The sequence below is a fragment of the Dipodomys ordii genome, unplaced genomic scaffold (genome assembly GCF_000151885.1).
Source record: "Dipodomys ordii isolate 6190 unplaced genomic scaffold, Dord_2.0 Scaffold100, whole genome shotgun sequence".
Lineage (NCBI taxonomy): Eukaryota > Metazoa > Chordata > Mammalia > Rodentia > Heteromyidae > Dipodomys > Dipodomys ordii.
The window spans coordinates 1,078,044-1,096,909 of NW_012267316.1; the positions used below are offsets into that span (position 1 = coordinate 1,078,044).

Consider the following 18,866-nt stretch of genomic DNA (forward strand, 5'->3'; position numbering starts at 1 on the left):
AAAAAAAAAAAAAAAGCTTACTTTTCTAATTTGTGTTTTCTGATCGACCTTGAAAACTGAGTTATCTTGTGTCTTTGCTTCAATGAAGAGACCTTTCAGTGTGTGATTAAATTATTATAGGATTTTTTTCTTAATTAACCCAAGGACAGAGAAACCCTGTCAATTTTATTAGCCACAAAACAGAATTTTCCACCTGCTTAGTTTCCGTATTAGTGACAGCACTCTATTCAGTGCTGTCTGATACCATGACTAGATCTAGGGATTAGAAATCTGATCTCTTAAATCCATCATAACGTTAAAATGAAATAGCACACTATGAAATTTTAAACCCAGAGAATTTTCTTTTCTTTGGCCTTTTCTTTATTTATTCAAATTTTTATTTTTCACATCTTCAATTTAGTTTTAAAATTTAGTCTTTCTTTTTTCTTCCTTCCTTCCTTCCTTCTTTCTTTTGCTTTCTCTCTATCTCCCTCCCTCTCTCTGCTTCCTTCCTTCTTTCTCTCTCTCTTTCTCTTTCTTTCTTTCTTTCTTTTTTTCTTTCTTTCTTTCTTTCTTTCTTTCTTTCTTTCTTTCCTTCTTTCCTTCTTTCTCTCTTTCTTTCTTTCTCCATCATGACACTTGAACACAGGACCTGGGCACTGTCCTTGAGCTTTTTTGCCTGGGCCAGCTTAGAACTGTGAGTCTCACATCTTAGCCTCTTGAGTAGAAAATTTAGTTCTCTCTTTTTAGTTCTCTCTCTCTCTCTCGTGTGTGAGAGTATGGGGTTTGAACTCAGGACCTCACACTTGCTAGGTAGGTGCTCTACAACTTAAGCCACACCTCAAACCCTATTGTTTAGTTTTAAATAGATCTTTTACAGACAAACTAACATAAGAGACTATGCCAACATATGTGAACAAAACATATTTTTCTTTTAAAAAAGAGGGTTTTAAAAAAATTTACAAATAATACACGTTTCAACTATCTTGCCCATGTAATTGTAACCCCTCTGTATGGTATTTTCACAATTAAAAAAATACACATTTCAAACATGACAGGAGACAAATGAATATTCCTGAGAGAAAAGCATAAAAGAAAATGCTGTTGGGCTTCTCCTTCCACAAACAGAGTTATATTAACTTATTTGATAATAGGTCATTCTTTTCAAGACATTTTTTTTGATAAATAGTTTAAGAGCATTTACTAGCTGTAGAACTTGATCAAGTTGTGTAAACTCTTCATTGTTTTTATCATTATTATTTTTACTAGATAATGAAGACACTATCGCATACATATCCCAGAGTATTCATTAGGGTTACAGGTGCTAAACTATGCAGCCAGTTCACAATGTTTGTCAAATATTAAGTGCTCAAACGTTAGCTCTTATCATTATTAGTATTAAAGTAAACCAGGTTGAGCGATTTAAAATCGAAGTCAAGGAAGAGGCATTCTGATTTGTATTTTACAAAGTACTTCCTTGTTTATCTGATTTACAGGGGCCCTTTCCCTACTGGACAGGTAACAGCCATCTCTAATCATCTCTTCCCTCCCTTTCTCCCTTCTCTCCTTCCCTCTCTCCCTTCTCTCCCTCCCTCCCTCCTTCCTTCCTTCCTCCCTCCCTTCCTTCCTTCCTTCCTTCCTTCCTTCCTTCCTTCCTCCTTTGTCTGAGCCTCCCATGTTGAGGGTAAGTAGAGTTTCCAGTTCTTCTTGAAAAGATTCAAAGAAGGGCAAGGAACTTAGTCAGGTAATATCCAAATATTTACTGTTTGATTTTTATCTTGATTAGAAAACAAAAGTGCTTTGTTCAAAGGCTTCTGATTGATATCTATCCTTTGCACTTTTGTACCTTTCCCTCATTGCCTTATGAAAAGGCATTCCCATAGAAAGAAGTGAACTTTCTATGAACTCTTAAGAATTCTCCAAAACAGGTGGTCAGGCTGGCAAGAGAAGCAGCATTATAATCTCATATTCCTGCTATCTAGGTAATTATTGTGTGTTTCTTCTGATGGTTTGTCTTTTTCCTTCCTCCTCCCTCTCCTCTATCTCTACTTTAGTCCTCTTCTTCCCTCCCCTCCTCTTTCCTTCTCATCACTTTTCTTCCTTCAATCCTTTCCTTCCTTTCCTTTCTTTTTATAAAGAGAAGATCTCAACTTGTTTACCAGCACAGGCTGCCCACAGATGTATGATCTTTAAGCCTCTGCCTCGTGAGTGCTGAGAGCACAGGCATGTACCACCATTTACCATGTGTGTCTGTCTTTTTGGGTATGCATCTGCTTATAATTGTGATAATTCAATAGTGTTTCTGCTTAATTAGGCTGTTGGTATCACTGGAATGTCAGTGTGTCTAGCTACAATAGAGTGCTTTTGATACTAGGTCACAGAAAATGATTAGCCTAGGAAATAAAGAGAATACTCACTCATGTATGTCATTGTATTGGTATATGCGATATGAGTTTAAGCCAACATTTTGAAGCACAGGTTTGGGTTTATTTGAGGTATCAAGTTTTACTTTTACCTAAAATGTTCAGACAAATGAGTCGTGTTTTCCACATCATTTTACTTTCTGATGGTAGTTTTAATCTTAGAACTTTGTGCCATTAATCAACCTCTCCTGGCTCTGTTTCTCTCTACCCTTACTAGCCTATGGTGGCCAGTATTGTGCTTTCTACTTCTATAAGATGATTTTTCATAGATTCCACATAGGAGGGAGATCATGTGGTATTTATCCATCTGTGGCTGACATTTCACTGAATAGATAGGAGGAAAATTGATTTTCTGTTACAGGAGGACTACATTAGGGTGACTGTAACAGAGCAACAATTATACATTTTATATTTTGAAATAGGTACAAGGGAAGATTTTGAATGCTTTATCACAAAGAAATGATAAATATTGGAGCCGATGGATATACTAATTCCCTGATGGGTCATTATACAATTGATTGAAACACTATAATGTGCCTCATAAATATGTACAATTATCATGTATCAATTAAAAATAAACACTTAAAATTCTTCATTCTAGTGGATAGAGAGCATTCTAGGTAACTGAAGTTGTTTATAGACTAAGATTCTATCACAGGTAAGCTAAAAAGTGAATAAACCCAAGAACGAATAAGGTCAGCCACTTGCGAATTCCCTTTCTGTTTTCAGAGATGTTTCTATTTGTCTTCAATCACCAGTTAATAACAATGATGTCTCAAACATCCCTGTGGCCAATGAAAGCCAAGCTCATCTTAATGGCTCCCTCCCATTTGCTATCCGATTCTACTGCATACTATTGTCTGTAATTTCCTTTTGCTAGTATGAATAAAAGAAAACCTTAACAGTACATTTTGTTAAAAGTTGGAACAATTAAAATGTGCTAACACAAAAGCAATGTCTCAAATAGGGACTGTTGTGGGGAAAATTATCCCTAATAATAGCAGCTTGCAAAAAAATGAGGACTATTTTTCAGGTTCAAGATAGTTTAAGGAAAAAACATGCAATGTACTGTGAGTGTTCATGAATATCTAGCAAAAGAAGAAGAGATGTGAAAGAAGTAGATGTCAGGTTCCACTAAACCAGGAAGTATATGTGGCCTGTATACATAGGGAAAGTAATTTAATATAGAGCAAAGACAGCCCTGAGTTCTTTGGATGAGTGGTTGCATCCTTTCAAGAATAGGTTGATCTGTATTAGTTTTTACATGAAAGTATGTTTGCTCCACTATAAGAACGAAACCAATAGTAAAAGAAAACAAATTAATATGAGATCATTAAAAGTGTAGTCAGCAGCTTCCTTGTGTAACAATCTGGCATATTATACTTCAACACCCTCACTGTACTTCACCAGAAGCAAATCCCATCTTCCTGTCCCTGAGTCCTTGAGAGGGAAGTGGAGCCTAGAGCTTATGCCCAGAGAGCTGCAGTTAGAAGAGGCCTAGTTTTCATGAAGAAGACGCATGGAGCCCAAAGAGAGGGTATAAATTACCTCTGTGCAGTTTTTCCTCACTGCTTTGGATAATCTCCCACAGGGGGCCTCTGTGGGAGGCCTCTGGCTAAAGCCAGATTCTCCTCAGATTCTAAGTGGAAAAACACAGGACAGACATCCTTCATGGCTCCAGCCTTCCCCTGTTGGGCGTGTTAGATTTTAGCAAAAAGTACAAATACTTCAAATACTTCAAAAGAAAAAGTATTTCCTGCGATGGGAAGGGATCATTGCCAGGGGATTGAAAACCCCCCAACAATGCCAAAACAAAAAATTACGAGTAAGCATTTAACATATGGTTTTCAACAGCTTTGTAAAAGAAAATCAAATTTGGCCACAAGGTTAGAATATGCTCCTATTAGGGTTCAAGATGGCTACACAAATGACAAAGGGAAATTGTTACTGAAGAAAAATACATCCCCCAAAATGTCACCAGCAAGTTCCAGAATCAACTCAGACGTCAGACAATCTGTCAGAGCAAAAATCACAGCATTCCCTCGTAGTTGATCTAATTTGGAGGTCACAGAGTGAAATAATACATTACTAGCCTTCTGGAGATAACATACTTGATGTGTGGGCTATGATCATAGTTGCTGAGGTTACTTCGCAGGAATTGAAAGCCTGCTTTTGCTAAAAACACGGATTCATTGTAGCTACTTGATGGATGACTAAAACAGAACAAAAAGCTTGGCATCTCTGTCTATACTGTGTCTGCTTCCTTTTTGCTTCAGCCTTTCCGTCTACTTACTTCTGCATGTAGACATTTTAGTAATTTGAGAAATGTTTCACTGAAGACTCTAACAGAGGGTTCACTTATATCCCAACCCTTGGCCTTTCTCATAGTTCAGTGATAAGGGTGAGCCTGGTTAAAATGAGAGAATTTTTCTTCTTGGAACCCAACTGTTTACTTCTATAGTTATACAGAGCTCAAGGCTATATTACTACCTAGGTTCCAATGTCATGGAAACGAGTGAAGCTAGTTAAGCTTCACTAGTTAAGCTCTTCTGTGTGTGTTGGTACCTAAAAAGTCTATTGATAACAACACAATTTAACAGCAAACATCTAAACACAAATTGGAGGGAAAAAGAGATGCTAAGTATATGTATATGATCAAAGATTTTTTTTAAACAATGAAATAAATTTGTTTTTGTGTTATAAAGATAAACATTCAATCAACATCATGGGGACGTGGCATGCATCTCTTCTTTCTTATTTTCTCATGGATCTTTTGGGAGAGTCATTTGGAGGTTATCTTGGAATTTCAAAAGCCATCCAACCTTGTGATTCACAAGAAGCTCTCTGGTTCTTTGGGGGTCACTTAGAGCCTTCTTAGTGAGAGTAAAGGTCGACTGGAATCAACGCAGCTGTCCCTCCCTGACGGTACTGTACTTGCCTGACCCCGGTGATGGCGATGGACAGGGAAGGTGGTGTGTGCACGTAGCTAGAGGTGAGAACAGACGCATGTAGGGAAACGATGCGCACTCTAGTCATGGGTGGTATCTGGTACCAGTAACTCAGTGTGAAGCCAGCAAGGGCCCAGTGTTTTGAGGATGGTTGCGCAGAGCTCGGGCCAGGCAGGCCCCGCGCTGCTCCCGCCCGGTCGGGCTCACTCACCGGTGCTGCTCTGGATGGTCCTCACCGTGGTGGTGGTACGCGGCGGGGAGGATGAGCGCAGGGACACGCATTCGTCGTCCTGGGAACAGCCCTTCTCGATGGCCCGCACGTAGCTGTGGCTGCGCATGCGGAAGCAGCCGGGCATGGGCAGATCCAGGGCTTCCACCGCCTGAGACTCCAGCTCGCTGAACACCGACTCGCACACGGACTCAAACTGCCCGTTCACCTCCATCTCGCTCACCTGAGGACCAACACGGCCAACGCCTCATGGTTAGTTGTTAGTTCCCAGAAGGAAAGGCAGCCTCCGATCCCATGAAACCCCAAGCCCGTTATATCCTTCATGTGCCCGATGAGAACGGGAATGGTATGGAGCTAAAGGCGCCATGAAACTTACTGGGGCTTGGACCCAGGGCTGGGGGCCCTGCCACTGAGCTTCTCACGCAAGCCTGAGGCTCTACCATTTGAACCACAGCTCCACTTCCAGCCTTTTGATGATTAATTGGAGATGAGTCTCATGGACTTTCCATCTTGAGATCTCAGCCTGAATTGGCCAGGATTACAGGTGGGAGCCACCAGCACCTGGCTACTAATTGCATCTTTCTTTTTTTTTAATCTGTCGTGGGGCCTGAACTCTGGGCCTGGACACTGTCCCTCAGCTCTTCAGCTCAAGGCTAGTGCTCTACCACTTGAGCCACAGCGCCACTTTTGGCTTTTTTTGCTTATGTGGTGCTGAGGAATTGAACCCAGGGCCTCATGCATGCAAGACAAGCACTCTACCACTGAGCCACCTTCCCAGCCCACTAATTACATCTTAAAGGAAGAGAGTTTTGTCTTCGAATGCAACGAAATAGAGAACAGGAAGCCCTATTGCAATGTGTGCTCCAGGATGAAAGATGAAAACTTTCTTTTATATCTCCTTTTATATCTCCTCTTCCTCCTCCCTCTTCTTCTTCCTCTTCTCCTTTTTCCTCTTCCCTCTCCTCTCTCCTCCTCTTCTTTTTCCTCTTCCCCTTCTCCTTCTTCTTACCTGTGACTGGAGTTGGAACCCAAGGCCTCATGCATATTAGGCAAATGCTCTATCCTTAAGATACAACCTAGGCTCTCTCTATTTTTAAACAGGAATTTTATCAATTCATGATCTGAGTAGCTCATATATTCAAGATAATTTGTTTTCAGCAGATAGTATCTTAAAACTAGTGGTTTTATGTGGTTAAAAATTTTTATTGTAAAGGTGATGTACAGAGGGTTTATAGTTATATGATACTTTTTTTTAAAAATGACTAGTTTGTTAGGTAGTGTCAATGTTGACGGATGCTCCATTGTGGAGTGGAAACATACTCTATTTTCTGGCAAGATACATTCTGCCCAAAAATAAACTAAAGGGCTGGGACTAAGCCTTAGTGGTAGAGTAGCTTGCTTTGCATGCATGAAGCTCTGGGTCCAATTCCTCAGTACCGGTAAACAGAAAAAAACCAGAAGTGGCGCTGTGGCTGAAGTGGTAGAGTGTTAGCCTTGAGCAAAAGAAGCTCAGGGACTCAGTACCCAGGCCGTGAGTTCAAGCCCCAAGACTGGCAAACAACAACAACAACAATAAAACAACAACAAAAACCAACCTCCCTCTGCCCCCTGCCAAACCCAAGCATGTCAAAATCTTAAAAAGCATTATCAAGATTTTTTTCAAAGCTATTTAGTTTTTTCTCTTCTTTATAAAAAGCTAATATGGACCACAAATTGAGTGAGTTTAGAAAAATCTGTGTAATGGAGCCCTATGTGTGTGTACATGAGCATGTGTGTGAATGTGATCAGTTTTCATTGATTTATTTTCTTCTGTATATAATTCACAATGGGTCACAGCATTCTGGATATACTCAAATTAGTATCTCTCTTTATATAGTTAAGTCCCTAAAGAGTTGGAAGAAATTTGAATTTTCTGTTATCTTCTGGGACTTTTTAATCTCTATTTTTCCTAATATTTAATTCATGAGTAATAGAGACTTTAATGGATTAAATTAGAATCAAATTTAGAATGTGTACCTAAAATTATGACTTTTTTTTACTGTCTCACCTTGTGTTATATAAAGATTATTCACTCCAGTAAACCTTCAAAAATTGACTAATTACTCTTTATATAAATGAAAAGAAACTTGCATTTTTAAAAATAGCCTTTACATTAAAGAATAGTATTTTACTTCCTTTATCTAATTTGATATAATCTGCACATTTTCAAAACAAATAACCATATGCATCTGTATTGATCTATACAGCTCTATTAATTAGCTGGATGCTGATGCCTCATGTCATAAACCTAGCTATTTAGGAGGCTGAGATCACAAGGATTGTGGCTCTAGGTTAACCCTGGCAGAAAAATCTGCTAAATTCTACCTCCAAATAAACCAGCAAAGGAATGGACTGGTAAGGCTCAAGTAGCACAGCACCAGCCTAGCAAAGCAAGGATATAGTTTAAGCCCCAACACACACACACACACACACACACACACACACACACACACGTACGTATGTTTATTAGGAATTATATGGACATACATTTAGACGTAAAGATACAAGGTATGGACAAGTCATGTCAAATGGAATGAAGGAAAAAAAATAGTGGAGGAAACCTTAACAAGGAATGTGAATCTGAGTTAAAGATTTCATCATAAGTTATTCTTTTTGTAAAGTAAATTATACAGTATAGGTACGCACACATCATTTATTCGCTTTTCTCCTTTTGATTGACATGCAAATATTGTGAGGAACTAGTAAAATGTTTATCCCTGTCTGGATTACTAATGTTAAACCTGAGGCTATGTATGACCTCCTTGATTTCATTTTTATAAACCTTAAATCTTAAGTGTAATTCTGAAAGTTGTTTGCTTTTCACTTACTAATCAAGGTTAAACATATTCTTAACAGGATTGTTCTTATACAGATATAGAAAAACAAATGAGACAAATCTATAACTTAACAAATCCCAGTAAGAAAAATGCCAGTGAAAACACCACCAGGATCAATAAGTAGAAAATTTTCAGGCACCCCTAGTAGCCATTTCCATGACCATCTTAATCACAACTCTCCAATAGTAAGTGCTATCTCTACAATTTATTCCAAACTCCACTGCATTTTTTCATAGTTTTTAAAAATCATCCAAATATGCATAAGATTAGTCTTATCCAGTCTGATATCCTTTAATGTATTTTTTTTTTTTTGTCGGTAGTGGGTCTTGAACTCTGGGCCTGGGCACTGTCCCTAAGCTCTTCAGCTCAAGACTAGTGCTCTACCACTTGAACCACAGCATCACTTCCAGTTTTCTGGTGGTTAATTGGATATAGTCTCACGGGCATTCCTGCCTGGGCTGGCTTTGAACTGTGATCCTCGGATCTTAGCCTCCTGAATAGCTAGGATTACAGGGGTAAGCCATCGGTACCTGTCCTTTAATGTACTTTCTTTCTCCCTTTCTTGCTCCCTCCTTCTCTCTTCTTCCCTTCCTCCACTTTTTCCTTCCTATATTTTTGAGATAGTGTCTTTTTGTTCAGGCTTTCCTCAAATTTTCACTCCTCTTACTGCAACCTCCTGCATGCTCAGATCATAAGTGTGTACCCTTAGGCCCCCAAACAAACATTTCTTCATATTGCATTTAAAATTTTGAGGAATCTGGATCACTTGGCCCCTAGAGCCTCCCACAGTTTATATTTTGTTGACTTCATACTAATGGTAAAACTTGATAAGTGCTTCTATTTTTCATGTTTCCTAAAAGCTTTAAGTTGTGTTTTTAACCTGACCTGACTCAGGTTCAATCCTTCTGGCATGACTAGAGGTCATGTGTGTTTTTCATCAAAGAGCACATTATGTCTCGCTTGTCTCTTTTTTATGTTCAAATCTGTTTGTTCATTGAGGGTAGAAAAATGGCAATATTTAATCTTACAACTTTTACAATTACTAGTGGGAATATTTTAATAAATGTTTTCTTTTTTACATTATCTGGTAGTTTAGTTCATACAGAAATGGAAGAATTAAAGGTTTATTTATATTCTTTTCAGTTAAATTTTTTGAGATAATAAATTTATTCTCTTTTATCTTCAGCTAATTTTTTCTTTTGCCAGTCCTAGGACTTGAACTTGGGCCTGGGTTCTGTCCCTGAGCTTTTTATTCTCAAGGCTAGTGCCCTACCACTTGAGCTACAGTGCCACTTCTGGCTTTTTCTGAGTAGTTTATTAGTGAGAAGAGTCTCCTGGCCTTTCCTGCCTGGGCTGCTGGCTTTGAACGGGTGATCCTTAGATCTCAGCCTCCTCAGTAGCTACAATTACAGGTATGAGCCACTGGCGCCAGCTTTTTCAACTAATTTTTTAAAGATACAAAAATAAATTTAAAATAGTTTTTGATCCTTGTTATGGTCTGGATAAGTGTCTCCAAAGACCCTCGTGTTAAAGGTTTGGTCACCAGTCGTGGTGCTACTAGAAGTTGGTAGACCCTTTAAGAGGCGTGGAGTAAGTGGAAGGAAGGGGTGAAAGGGGATACAATATTGGGTCTTCACTTCTTTCTCCTCAACCATGAGGTGAGCAGCTTCTTCTGCCACATGCAAACCACATGATATTTCTCCTCCCTCCAGGCTGTGGACTGGAACGGAAACTGTGAGCCAAAATAAGCCTTTCTTCCTTTAAGTTGTTTATCTCAGGTATTTGTTAAAGCAGTGGAAAACGGATGACCACGATGGTTTTAAATCCAGTTCAACTATTACTCTGAATGAACTCAAATTTGTCCTATCTTTGCCAGTGGAAGCCTCTTAAATTGGCTATTGAATCTTCTTGACATGAAATTAGTAGTCTTGAATAGTATTCTTGACACCATACACGTATTCACTCCCTCCTTTGTTTTGCTGTTCCCTCCAAACCTCTCTTCCAGACACATACGTTTTTTGAAATTTCATTTTTAATATCTTTTGTTGTTTTGTGTTACTGTTCAGGTTTTGAATCCATTTGCCCTTATTTTTACACAGAATGAGTGGGAATTTAATATTATATGTATTGTATAATAAAAAATTTGCTTAACCTTTCACAGCTACACTTTCCTAATCTGTACACTTTTCTGATCTATACAATAGTAGCTACCTCATAGACATGCTGTAAGAACAAAAACTAATAATGTAACAATGTATTTGTGACTTTAAGCATCACTATCCCACAATACTGTGAAATTTGTGAAATTATGTAATCACTTAATCACAATAAAGAATTTGCAAAAAAAGGGACAAAAAGCACAGAAAACAAAAACAGTGACAAAGGAGAAAAGAAAACAAAAACAAATGAATTAACAAAAAAACCCTGTTTGTTTCCATTTCTTGGAGTTCATTTAGATAAATATCATTTTATATGATCATATGCACAAAAATGTATATTTTATTCATAGACTGGTGGTAGCCAAAATTATACCAGAATGAGGCTCCAACTCTTTCCTGGGGTTGGATGATGGGTATCACTGGAAAACACTAAGATCGGTAGGTATGCATGGGTATGGAGACTCTTTTGTAAGAAATATATGACAGCTTGGAATACTTGTTAAAATGTGAGTTCCCAGACCCTATTCTTAGCAGCTCTTTTTTTACAGTCTTGGATCCACAGTGTTTTTTGGTATGTAAATTTTGGATCTTGTTGACAACCGTCATCACAGGGAAGTTCCACTTAACATCTGGCTACTTATACCTTACAAGTGTTGTAAGAGTTAGTAGTAAGAGCTGGTAGTAAAGCAGTTGGCCAAGTAACTGACCCAATGAGTTACTAATGCTGGATGTTACAGTTAATTCAGAGTGTTTTTGTGATGGTCATGTATTCAGTGCCCATATAGAATCTTTACGCTCAGTTGTGTGAACCAGTTCTATTTATTTACATATATATATATATATTTTTTTTTTTTGGGGGGGGTCCGGTCATGGGGCCTGAACTCTGGGCCTGGGCACTGTTCCTCATCTCTTCAGTTCAAGGCTAGCGCTCTACCACTTGAGCCACAGCGCCACTTCCGACTTTTTTCTTTTTGCTTATGTGGTGCTGAGGAATGGAACCCAGGGCCTCAGGCATGCAAGGCAAGCACTCTACCACTATGCCACCTTCCCAGCCCATATTTATTTACTTATTTTTAAGCATTATTTCCTTTCTTCTTTATTTTATAGGAACATATGTTTTTTTTTTTAAATACACAAAACATGGCCAGGAGACTAATTTCTGGATATATGAAGTTGAAATTGTTTTGGTTTACTAGTTAACATTTGTGGCCAGGTACAGTGGCTCATTTTTTCTCTTTTTAATTAAAAAGATTTTATTGTAAAGGTGATGCACGTAGGGGTTACAGTTTCACGTCTGATAATGAGTATGTTTTTTTGAACAGTTTTACCTTTTCTCTCATTTTCTCCCCTCCCGCCCCCTCCCTCAAATTGGAAAGTTCATTTCCAACATAGTGTCTAGTAAATATCACTGCTGAATTGGTTCTCCCTTTGTCCCACTGTTTCTGTGCTTCCCCTTCCCCTCCCCAAATTGGATAAACTTACATACAAGATAAAGTGTACAAAAACAGTGACAGAAGGAATACATCAAAGAAAAAAGAAAGACAAAGGAACTGCAAACAGTACAATAGTAATAATTTTAAAAACACTCTTGCAGGGCTGGGAAGGTGGCTCAGTGGTTGAGCTCTTGCCTTGCATGCCTGAGCCCCTGGGTTCGATTCCTCAGCACCACATAAGCAGAAAAAGCTGGAAGTGGTGCTGTGGCTCAAGTGGTAGAGCACTCATCTTGAGCTAAAGAGCTGAGGGACAGCACCCAGGCCTAGAGTTCAGGACTCACGACCAACAACAACAACAACAACAACAACACACACACACACACACACCTAAAAAAACAAAAACCCATCTTGCTTCAATTTTTTGGAGTTCATTTTGATAAGCATCATTTTATATGATCATATCCACATAGCTATTTATCCCTTGCGATCCTCTCCTAAGGATATCTGCTTTTACTCTTACTGTGTGAATGGTTAGATTGCTGTTTAATTAATCATTTCCAAGTGTAATTATTTGTCTTTTACTGTCCATTGGATTTACTTGTAGATTTAGAGGCACATTCTAATGATTACAAATGAGAGAAATCAAGCAGCCTATGTTTCTTTGGGCCTAGCTTACTTAGTATAATTTTATCCAAGTTTTTCCATTTCCTAACAAATGTAGCAATGCTGTTCTTTCTGATGGAAGCACAGAATTCCGTTATGTATATATACCACATTTTCTTGATCCACTCATCTGTTGAGGGGCATCTGGGCTGGTTCCATACCTTAGCTGTAGTAAATAATGCAGCAATAAACATAGTTGTGGTGGTGGTTCTAGTGTAGCCTGGTCTGTGGTCAATTAGATAGATGCCCAGGAATGGGATTGCTGGGACATAGGGAAGGTCTATGTTTAGGTCTTTTGAGGAGCCTCCATACTGCTTCCAAGGATGGTTGAACACATTTACATTCCTATCAATAGTATAGTAATATTTCCTTTTAACCACATCCCTGCCAGCATCAGTTATTGTTAATTTTCTTGATATTGGCATTATCACTGGGTGAGGTGGAATCTCAATGTTGTTTTGATTTGCATTTCTTTTTTGGCCAGTGATCTCAAACATTTCTTCATGTGTCTATTGGCCATTGTTATTTCTTCTTTGGAGAAATCTCTCTTTAAGTCTTCAGCTCATTGATTAATTGGGTTGGCTTTTTGAGGATTTTTTGGGGGGGTTTACCTATTTGAGTTCTAAGCATATTTTAGATATGAGGCCCTTGTCTGCATAGCTAGTAAAGATATTTTCCTATTCTTCGGGCTTTCTGCTTATCTTGCTAGCTATGTCCTTTGCCATGCAGAAACTCTTCAGTTTGATGTAATCCCTTTTATCTGGTCTTTGATTTGTTGTGATTCAGGATCTTTACTTAGAAAGTGTGAACCAGTTTTTAACAGTAAGATTCTACTTCTTTACCAATATGTACCATTCCTTAGGATCCATTTTACCCAAGTCCTGCTTTGTTAACTTGCCTAATACTCTATAACTTTTATGATTAGACACTGCCTTGCAACCTATATTGTGTATTTATCTTCTAAGCATCTTCATAACTGATCCCTCATCCATCAACTTCCTGACCAATTGGCTGGTTCCAATTGCTAATGACTTTCCAAGGATCCTCACGTTGTGCCTCCTCCATCTGCAGAGGGCACTTCCCCTGGTAGGAGCATGCTGTGGCTGAACACGTGGTACACCCCTTGCAGGACTGGATTGAGTCTAGTCCATCAGTGATTTACCTGGGGATTGGCAACCTACTCACTTTTCCAATCTCAGTTTTCACTAAGCCCCTGTATTTAATAACTCATGGCCACAGTTGATCTGGTGGTGATTACCTGGCTAATGGTGCTCATGGCTCGCATGTAGCTCTCATTCCTGGAGCGGAACTTTGGTGATGTGAGCAAGCCTGCAGGGTCAAGGCTGTCCAGACTTCGGTTGATGGAGACTTCACTTACTGCCCTCAGGTAACTGTGACTCCGGATCTGGAGTTTGGGTGAGTGTTCATTGGAGATCCTGGAAGAGAACAATGGAAAGTCATGTAGTCATATTCCAAAATGTAGGCAGTAATAAGATGTGGCACTATTGTCATTAATGAAGCACCTAAATACCAAGGCAGATAATAGAGATGTCCCAATAGTATTTCAGAAGAAATATATTTTTTTAGGTTTGCATTTTGTTTTCCTTCTTAAATTTTAATTAAAAAAATTTAAATTGACATAGTAACTGTACATTTTCTTGGGGTATAGTGTAATATTCCAATGCATATACACATGCCAAGGATGCATGATCCATCATCTCAGACCTCTCTTGTTTTTCAATTTGTCTTGATTAAAAAGAATATATTACCACTACTACTACTACTAGTACTACTACTAGTACTACTACTACAGGATCTTGCCTGTAATCATGTTTACTCAGGAGGCTGAGATCTGATGATCAAGGTTCAAAGTCAATCCAGGCAGATAAATCTGAAAGACTTATTGCCAATTTACCAGCAGAATGCTGAGTTGGAGGCGTGGCTAAAGTAGTGCCAGCTTTTAGTGAAAAAGCTAAGCAGGGGTGGGAGGCCTTGAATACGAGTCCCACTTACCTTCCCCCTATACATACACAAGGAAAAAAAGATAAAGGTATTCTATAAAACCCAGAGAGTTCACTTTGCTTCATTTAAAAATGAACTCAATTTGACTGTGGTCATGACTCTTATAAAAATCATGCTCCTAAACATTTATAGCTAAAACTAAAAGGCTTTGATTCTTGGGCTTCAATGTAGAAAATAGTACTTTGGTCAGGGACAGAACTCAGTTGTTAGTTTTAGTGATTCAATCACAATGTGTCATCTTCTAACTTTTTTTTTTACACTATCCTGTTGTACATACCTTTCTAAACATGTAACTTTTTTTTCTCCAAATATTTCTTTATTGAGGTTAAGTGATTACATAAATTTCAAAGTACAAAGTGGCACAGTTATCCTTAGCTAAAGTCACAAATACATTTTAACTTTCACAATGAAAATCATCATTATCTTAATCTACAAAGCTTATGAACTCTATGAACTAAGGAAAAGGAAAGAAGTAAAATTAGGAAAAAAAGAAAATGGCAGGAAACATAACATGTCTCTCTATAATAACCATAAATAACCATAAATTAATGGACTCAATTCACCATTCAAAATAAAAAGAACTGCAAAGTGCATCAGAAAACAAGATTCATCCATTTGTTGTCTCCAAGAGACCTGTCTCACAGCCAAAGATAAAAACAAACTCCAAGTGAAGGGATGGAGGAAGATCTACCATGCAAATGCTTCCAGCAAGAAGGCACGGGTCGCCATTTTGATATCTGACAGAATAGACTTCATTAAAATCTCATTAAAAGACAAAGAAGGTCATTACATATTAATACAGGGAACAATACATGAAGAGGACATCACAACCATCAATTTATATTCACCAAAAAAATGGAGCACCTAAATACATTAAACAAATACTCTCAGACCTACAAAATATGATAGACCCAAATACAACAGTAGTGGGAGACTTTAATACCCCATTCTCACCAAAGGACAGGTCAACCAACCAGAGGATAACCAAAGAAGACTTTGAACTCAGTGACACCATATCTCAAATGGACTTAACAGACATCTACAGAGTTTTCCACCCAACCACAACCTAGTACACATTCTTCTCAGCAGCCCATGGAATTTTCTCTGAGATGGAGTATATAGTTCACACAAGGAATTTAAGCAAATACAAGAAGATTGACATAATCCCTTGTGTTCTATCTGACCATAGTGGAATCAAACTAGTTCTCAACAATAAAGCATAGTGCAGAAATTACTCAAATATGTGGAAGTTGAACAGCATGCTACTGAATAATACCTGGATCACAGAACAAATTAAGAAATTAATAAATTACTACAACTGAATGAAAATGAAAATACATCACAATGGAACCTCTGGAACACAGCAAAAACAGTCCTGAGGGGCAAGCAAGTTCATTGCTCTGAGTGTACACATCAAGAAAACAGAAACAGCTCAAGTAAATAATCTCATGATGCAACTAAAACTGCTAGAAAAGCAAGAAAAAATTGAACCTAAAGTTAGTAGACAGAGGGAGATAACCAAAATAAGGGCTGAAATTAATGAGAGAGATTTAAAAAAGTATAAATAAAATTAGTAAAATGAAAAGCTGTTTTTTTTGAAAAAAAAACTGATAAAGTTGACAGCCCTCTTGCAAGATTAAAAAAAAAAGAAGAGAGTAGGTGTTACAATTGTTTATCTTCTCTTATTTTTCTATTTTCTTTCCTTGGACAACTCATCTACTCAATGGCTTCTACCATTAAGTTTTCATTAACTCCTCCCACATTTTTTCTATTCCATAGTTCTTCTTAAAACTCAACATTAAACTTTCACCTCACTGCTGGCTATTTCTACCAGATGCTTCTCATTATGACTCCTACATGACTACATGCAAATTCTCCACCAAACAGCTTTAAAAACAAATTCCACATGGGATGAGTGGAACCAAAATCTGCCGAGGTGATAAAATCAGAAATGCAGGATGTTCCGAATCCAGTGATAATTTCACTTTTTCATTCTTGCTTCCTATACACATGTAAAGCTGGATTTATCCTTCCTGAATACTTCTTTATTACTTGTTTAGTTCAGGTTTCATTTTGATTCTCCTAAAGAGGCCCCCTGCTCTCAGTCCTGCTAGTTATTTTCACACTCTCCTTACACTGCTTCCATGACTTCTCTTTTTTTTTTTTTTTGTCAGTCGTGGGCCTGAGCTCTGGGCCTGGGCACTGTCCCTCAGCTCAACCACTTGAGCTACAGCACCACCACTTCTGGCTTTTTCTGCTTATGTGGTACCGAGGAATTGAACCCAGGGCCTAATGCATGCAAGGCAAATACTCTACCACTGAGCCACCTTCCCAGCCCCCATGACTCCTCTTTTGAGGGGGATGTATATATGTATGTGTATGTGTGTATGGGTGTCCATGCAGGTGTGTCTGAGTGCACTAATACTAAGCAGATTTGAAGTGGCAGAAGAATCACTAAGTCTTAAGAAAGGCCAAGAGAGCTCATGTAATATGAAGAACAGAAAGGAAAAAGAATGAAGAATTCCAAACAAATCCTCATAAACTAGTGGAAGGCCATTAGATACATAGCTTACATGCAATGATAGGTACAAATGGAGAAGATAAAGAAACAACATTGAGCAGAAATATTTTAAAGTAAATAATGGTCAAAATCTCACCAAAATTGGTGTAAACTTTACGTATTTAACATGGTTAGCAACTGTAAGTTTGATAAGATAATATTGAACCATACCCAAGTAAAAACATTTTAGAAGTCCAAAGTGAAATCATGGAATTAGAAAAATGACTCATCATACAACAAAAACTTGATAAGATTCACAGCTGCCTCTCACTGTACACCATAAAAGCCAGAAGGCCCTGTGAAGAAATATTCCCAGTGCTGAAGGAAAAAGGTGGTGAACTAGTGATTGATAACAGCAAAACCATTTTTTAAAAAGGAGAAATTAAATCATTTGCAGATGAAAGACTGGGAGGTCTTCTCTGAATAAATGCTATAGTAAATCCTTTAGAATAAAAAATAAACAACACCAGAGAGCAACCTGCATATGTGAAAGAAAAGCTAGAACACTGGCAAAGATAATTACATAGGTAAATGTTTAAAGAAAGTGCAAAGATATTTTTTGAAATCGTACTTAAACAATGAACGAATTAATTTAATAACTGTGATGATATGTACAAGTATAAAGATGCAACTGTGTAATAAGAACAGAAATGACAGGGAAGAAAAGGATTATTCTAATGAAATTTTGACATATTATTGAAATAATGTTGATATTAATCTAACTTGATTAAGCTAAGGTTTCATGTTGTACACATGAGTGGGTAAAGAAAATGCAGTATGTATACATACATACAAACATACTCAAAGGAGTTTTATTCAGTCTTAAAGAGGATGAATTGACATCATTCACAAGAAAAAGGATGGAACTTGAAATAATCATATTAAGAAATAAGTTAGACTCAGAAAGATAAATATTGCATGTTTTATATGGTAATCTTGAGTTTTAAACATTTTTTTGAAATTTATGTATTACTACCAGCATGTGTATGTGCACGTGCTCACACACACACACACACACACACACACACACACAATTTATTTATTTATTTACTGAAGAATAGCTATTGTAGTAGAGGGGAAACTACTTGTGAAAAGGAAGAGAACCAGTGAGGGGAGGAGGAATTAGAGAGGATAATGAAGGTTAATGTGATTTGATCAAAGTACATTAAATACATATATGAAGTCATGATGAAAACCATTAAAAGTATAACATGGATTTATGTTATAATCTCTAGAGCAGCTATGATGGAAAATAATTTAAAAACCACAGTTGTTATAAAGGTATTTAAGTGGCACATTGAAAAATATAACACTACAAAAGTGATAATGAGGGAACAGAGGGACAAAAGACACACAAGACATGTAGAATATTAAGCTAAGTTTGGTGCTATATGCCTGAAATGCCAGCATTTTGGATGCCAGGGTAGGAGGATTTGAAATTTGAGGCCATCAGAAAGAATGACATTGCCCCATTTGTTAGGAAATGGAAAAACTTGGAAAAAATTATATTAAGTGAAGTAAGCCAGGTCCAAAGAAACATAGGTTCCATGGTTTCCCTTATTTGCAATATCTAG

The 18,866-nt window shown here is 37.8% G+C and overlaps 1 protein-coding gene across 9 annotated transcripts in view; it reads right to left on the bottom strand.

The window, feature by feature from the left end:
• Positions 1 to 18,866, bottom strand: part of Dlgap1 (discs, large (Drosophila) homolog-associated protein 1) — a 338,446-nt gene that overhangs the window by 161,164 nt on the left and 158,416 nt on the right. For all 9 annotated transcript variants that reach the window (XM_013027147.1, XM_013027154.1, XM_013027149.1 and 6 more), the window contains exons 3-4: positions 13,969 to 14,146; positions 5,562 to 5,802 (exon numbers count right to left, since the gene is read on the bottom strand). In XM_013027147.1, the coding sequence (XP_012882601.1) occupies positions 5,562 to 5,802; positions 13,969 to 14,146 (419 nt within the window). The remainder of the gene's footprint in view (positions 1 to 5,561; positions 5,803 to 13,968; positions 14,147 to 18,866) is intronic.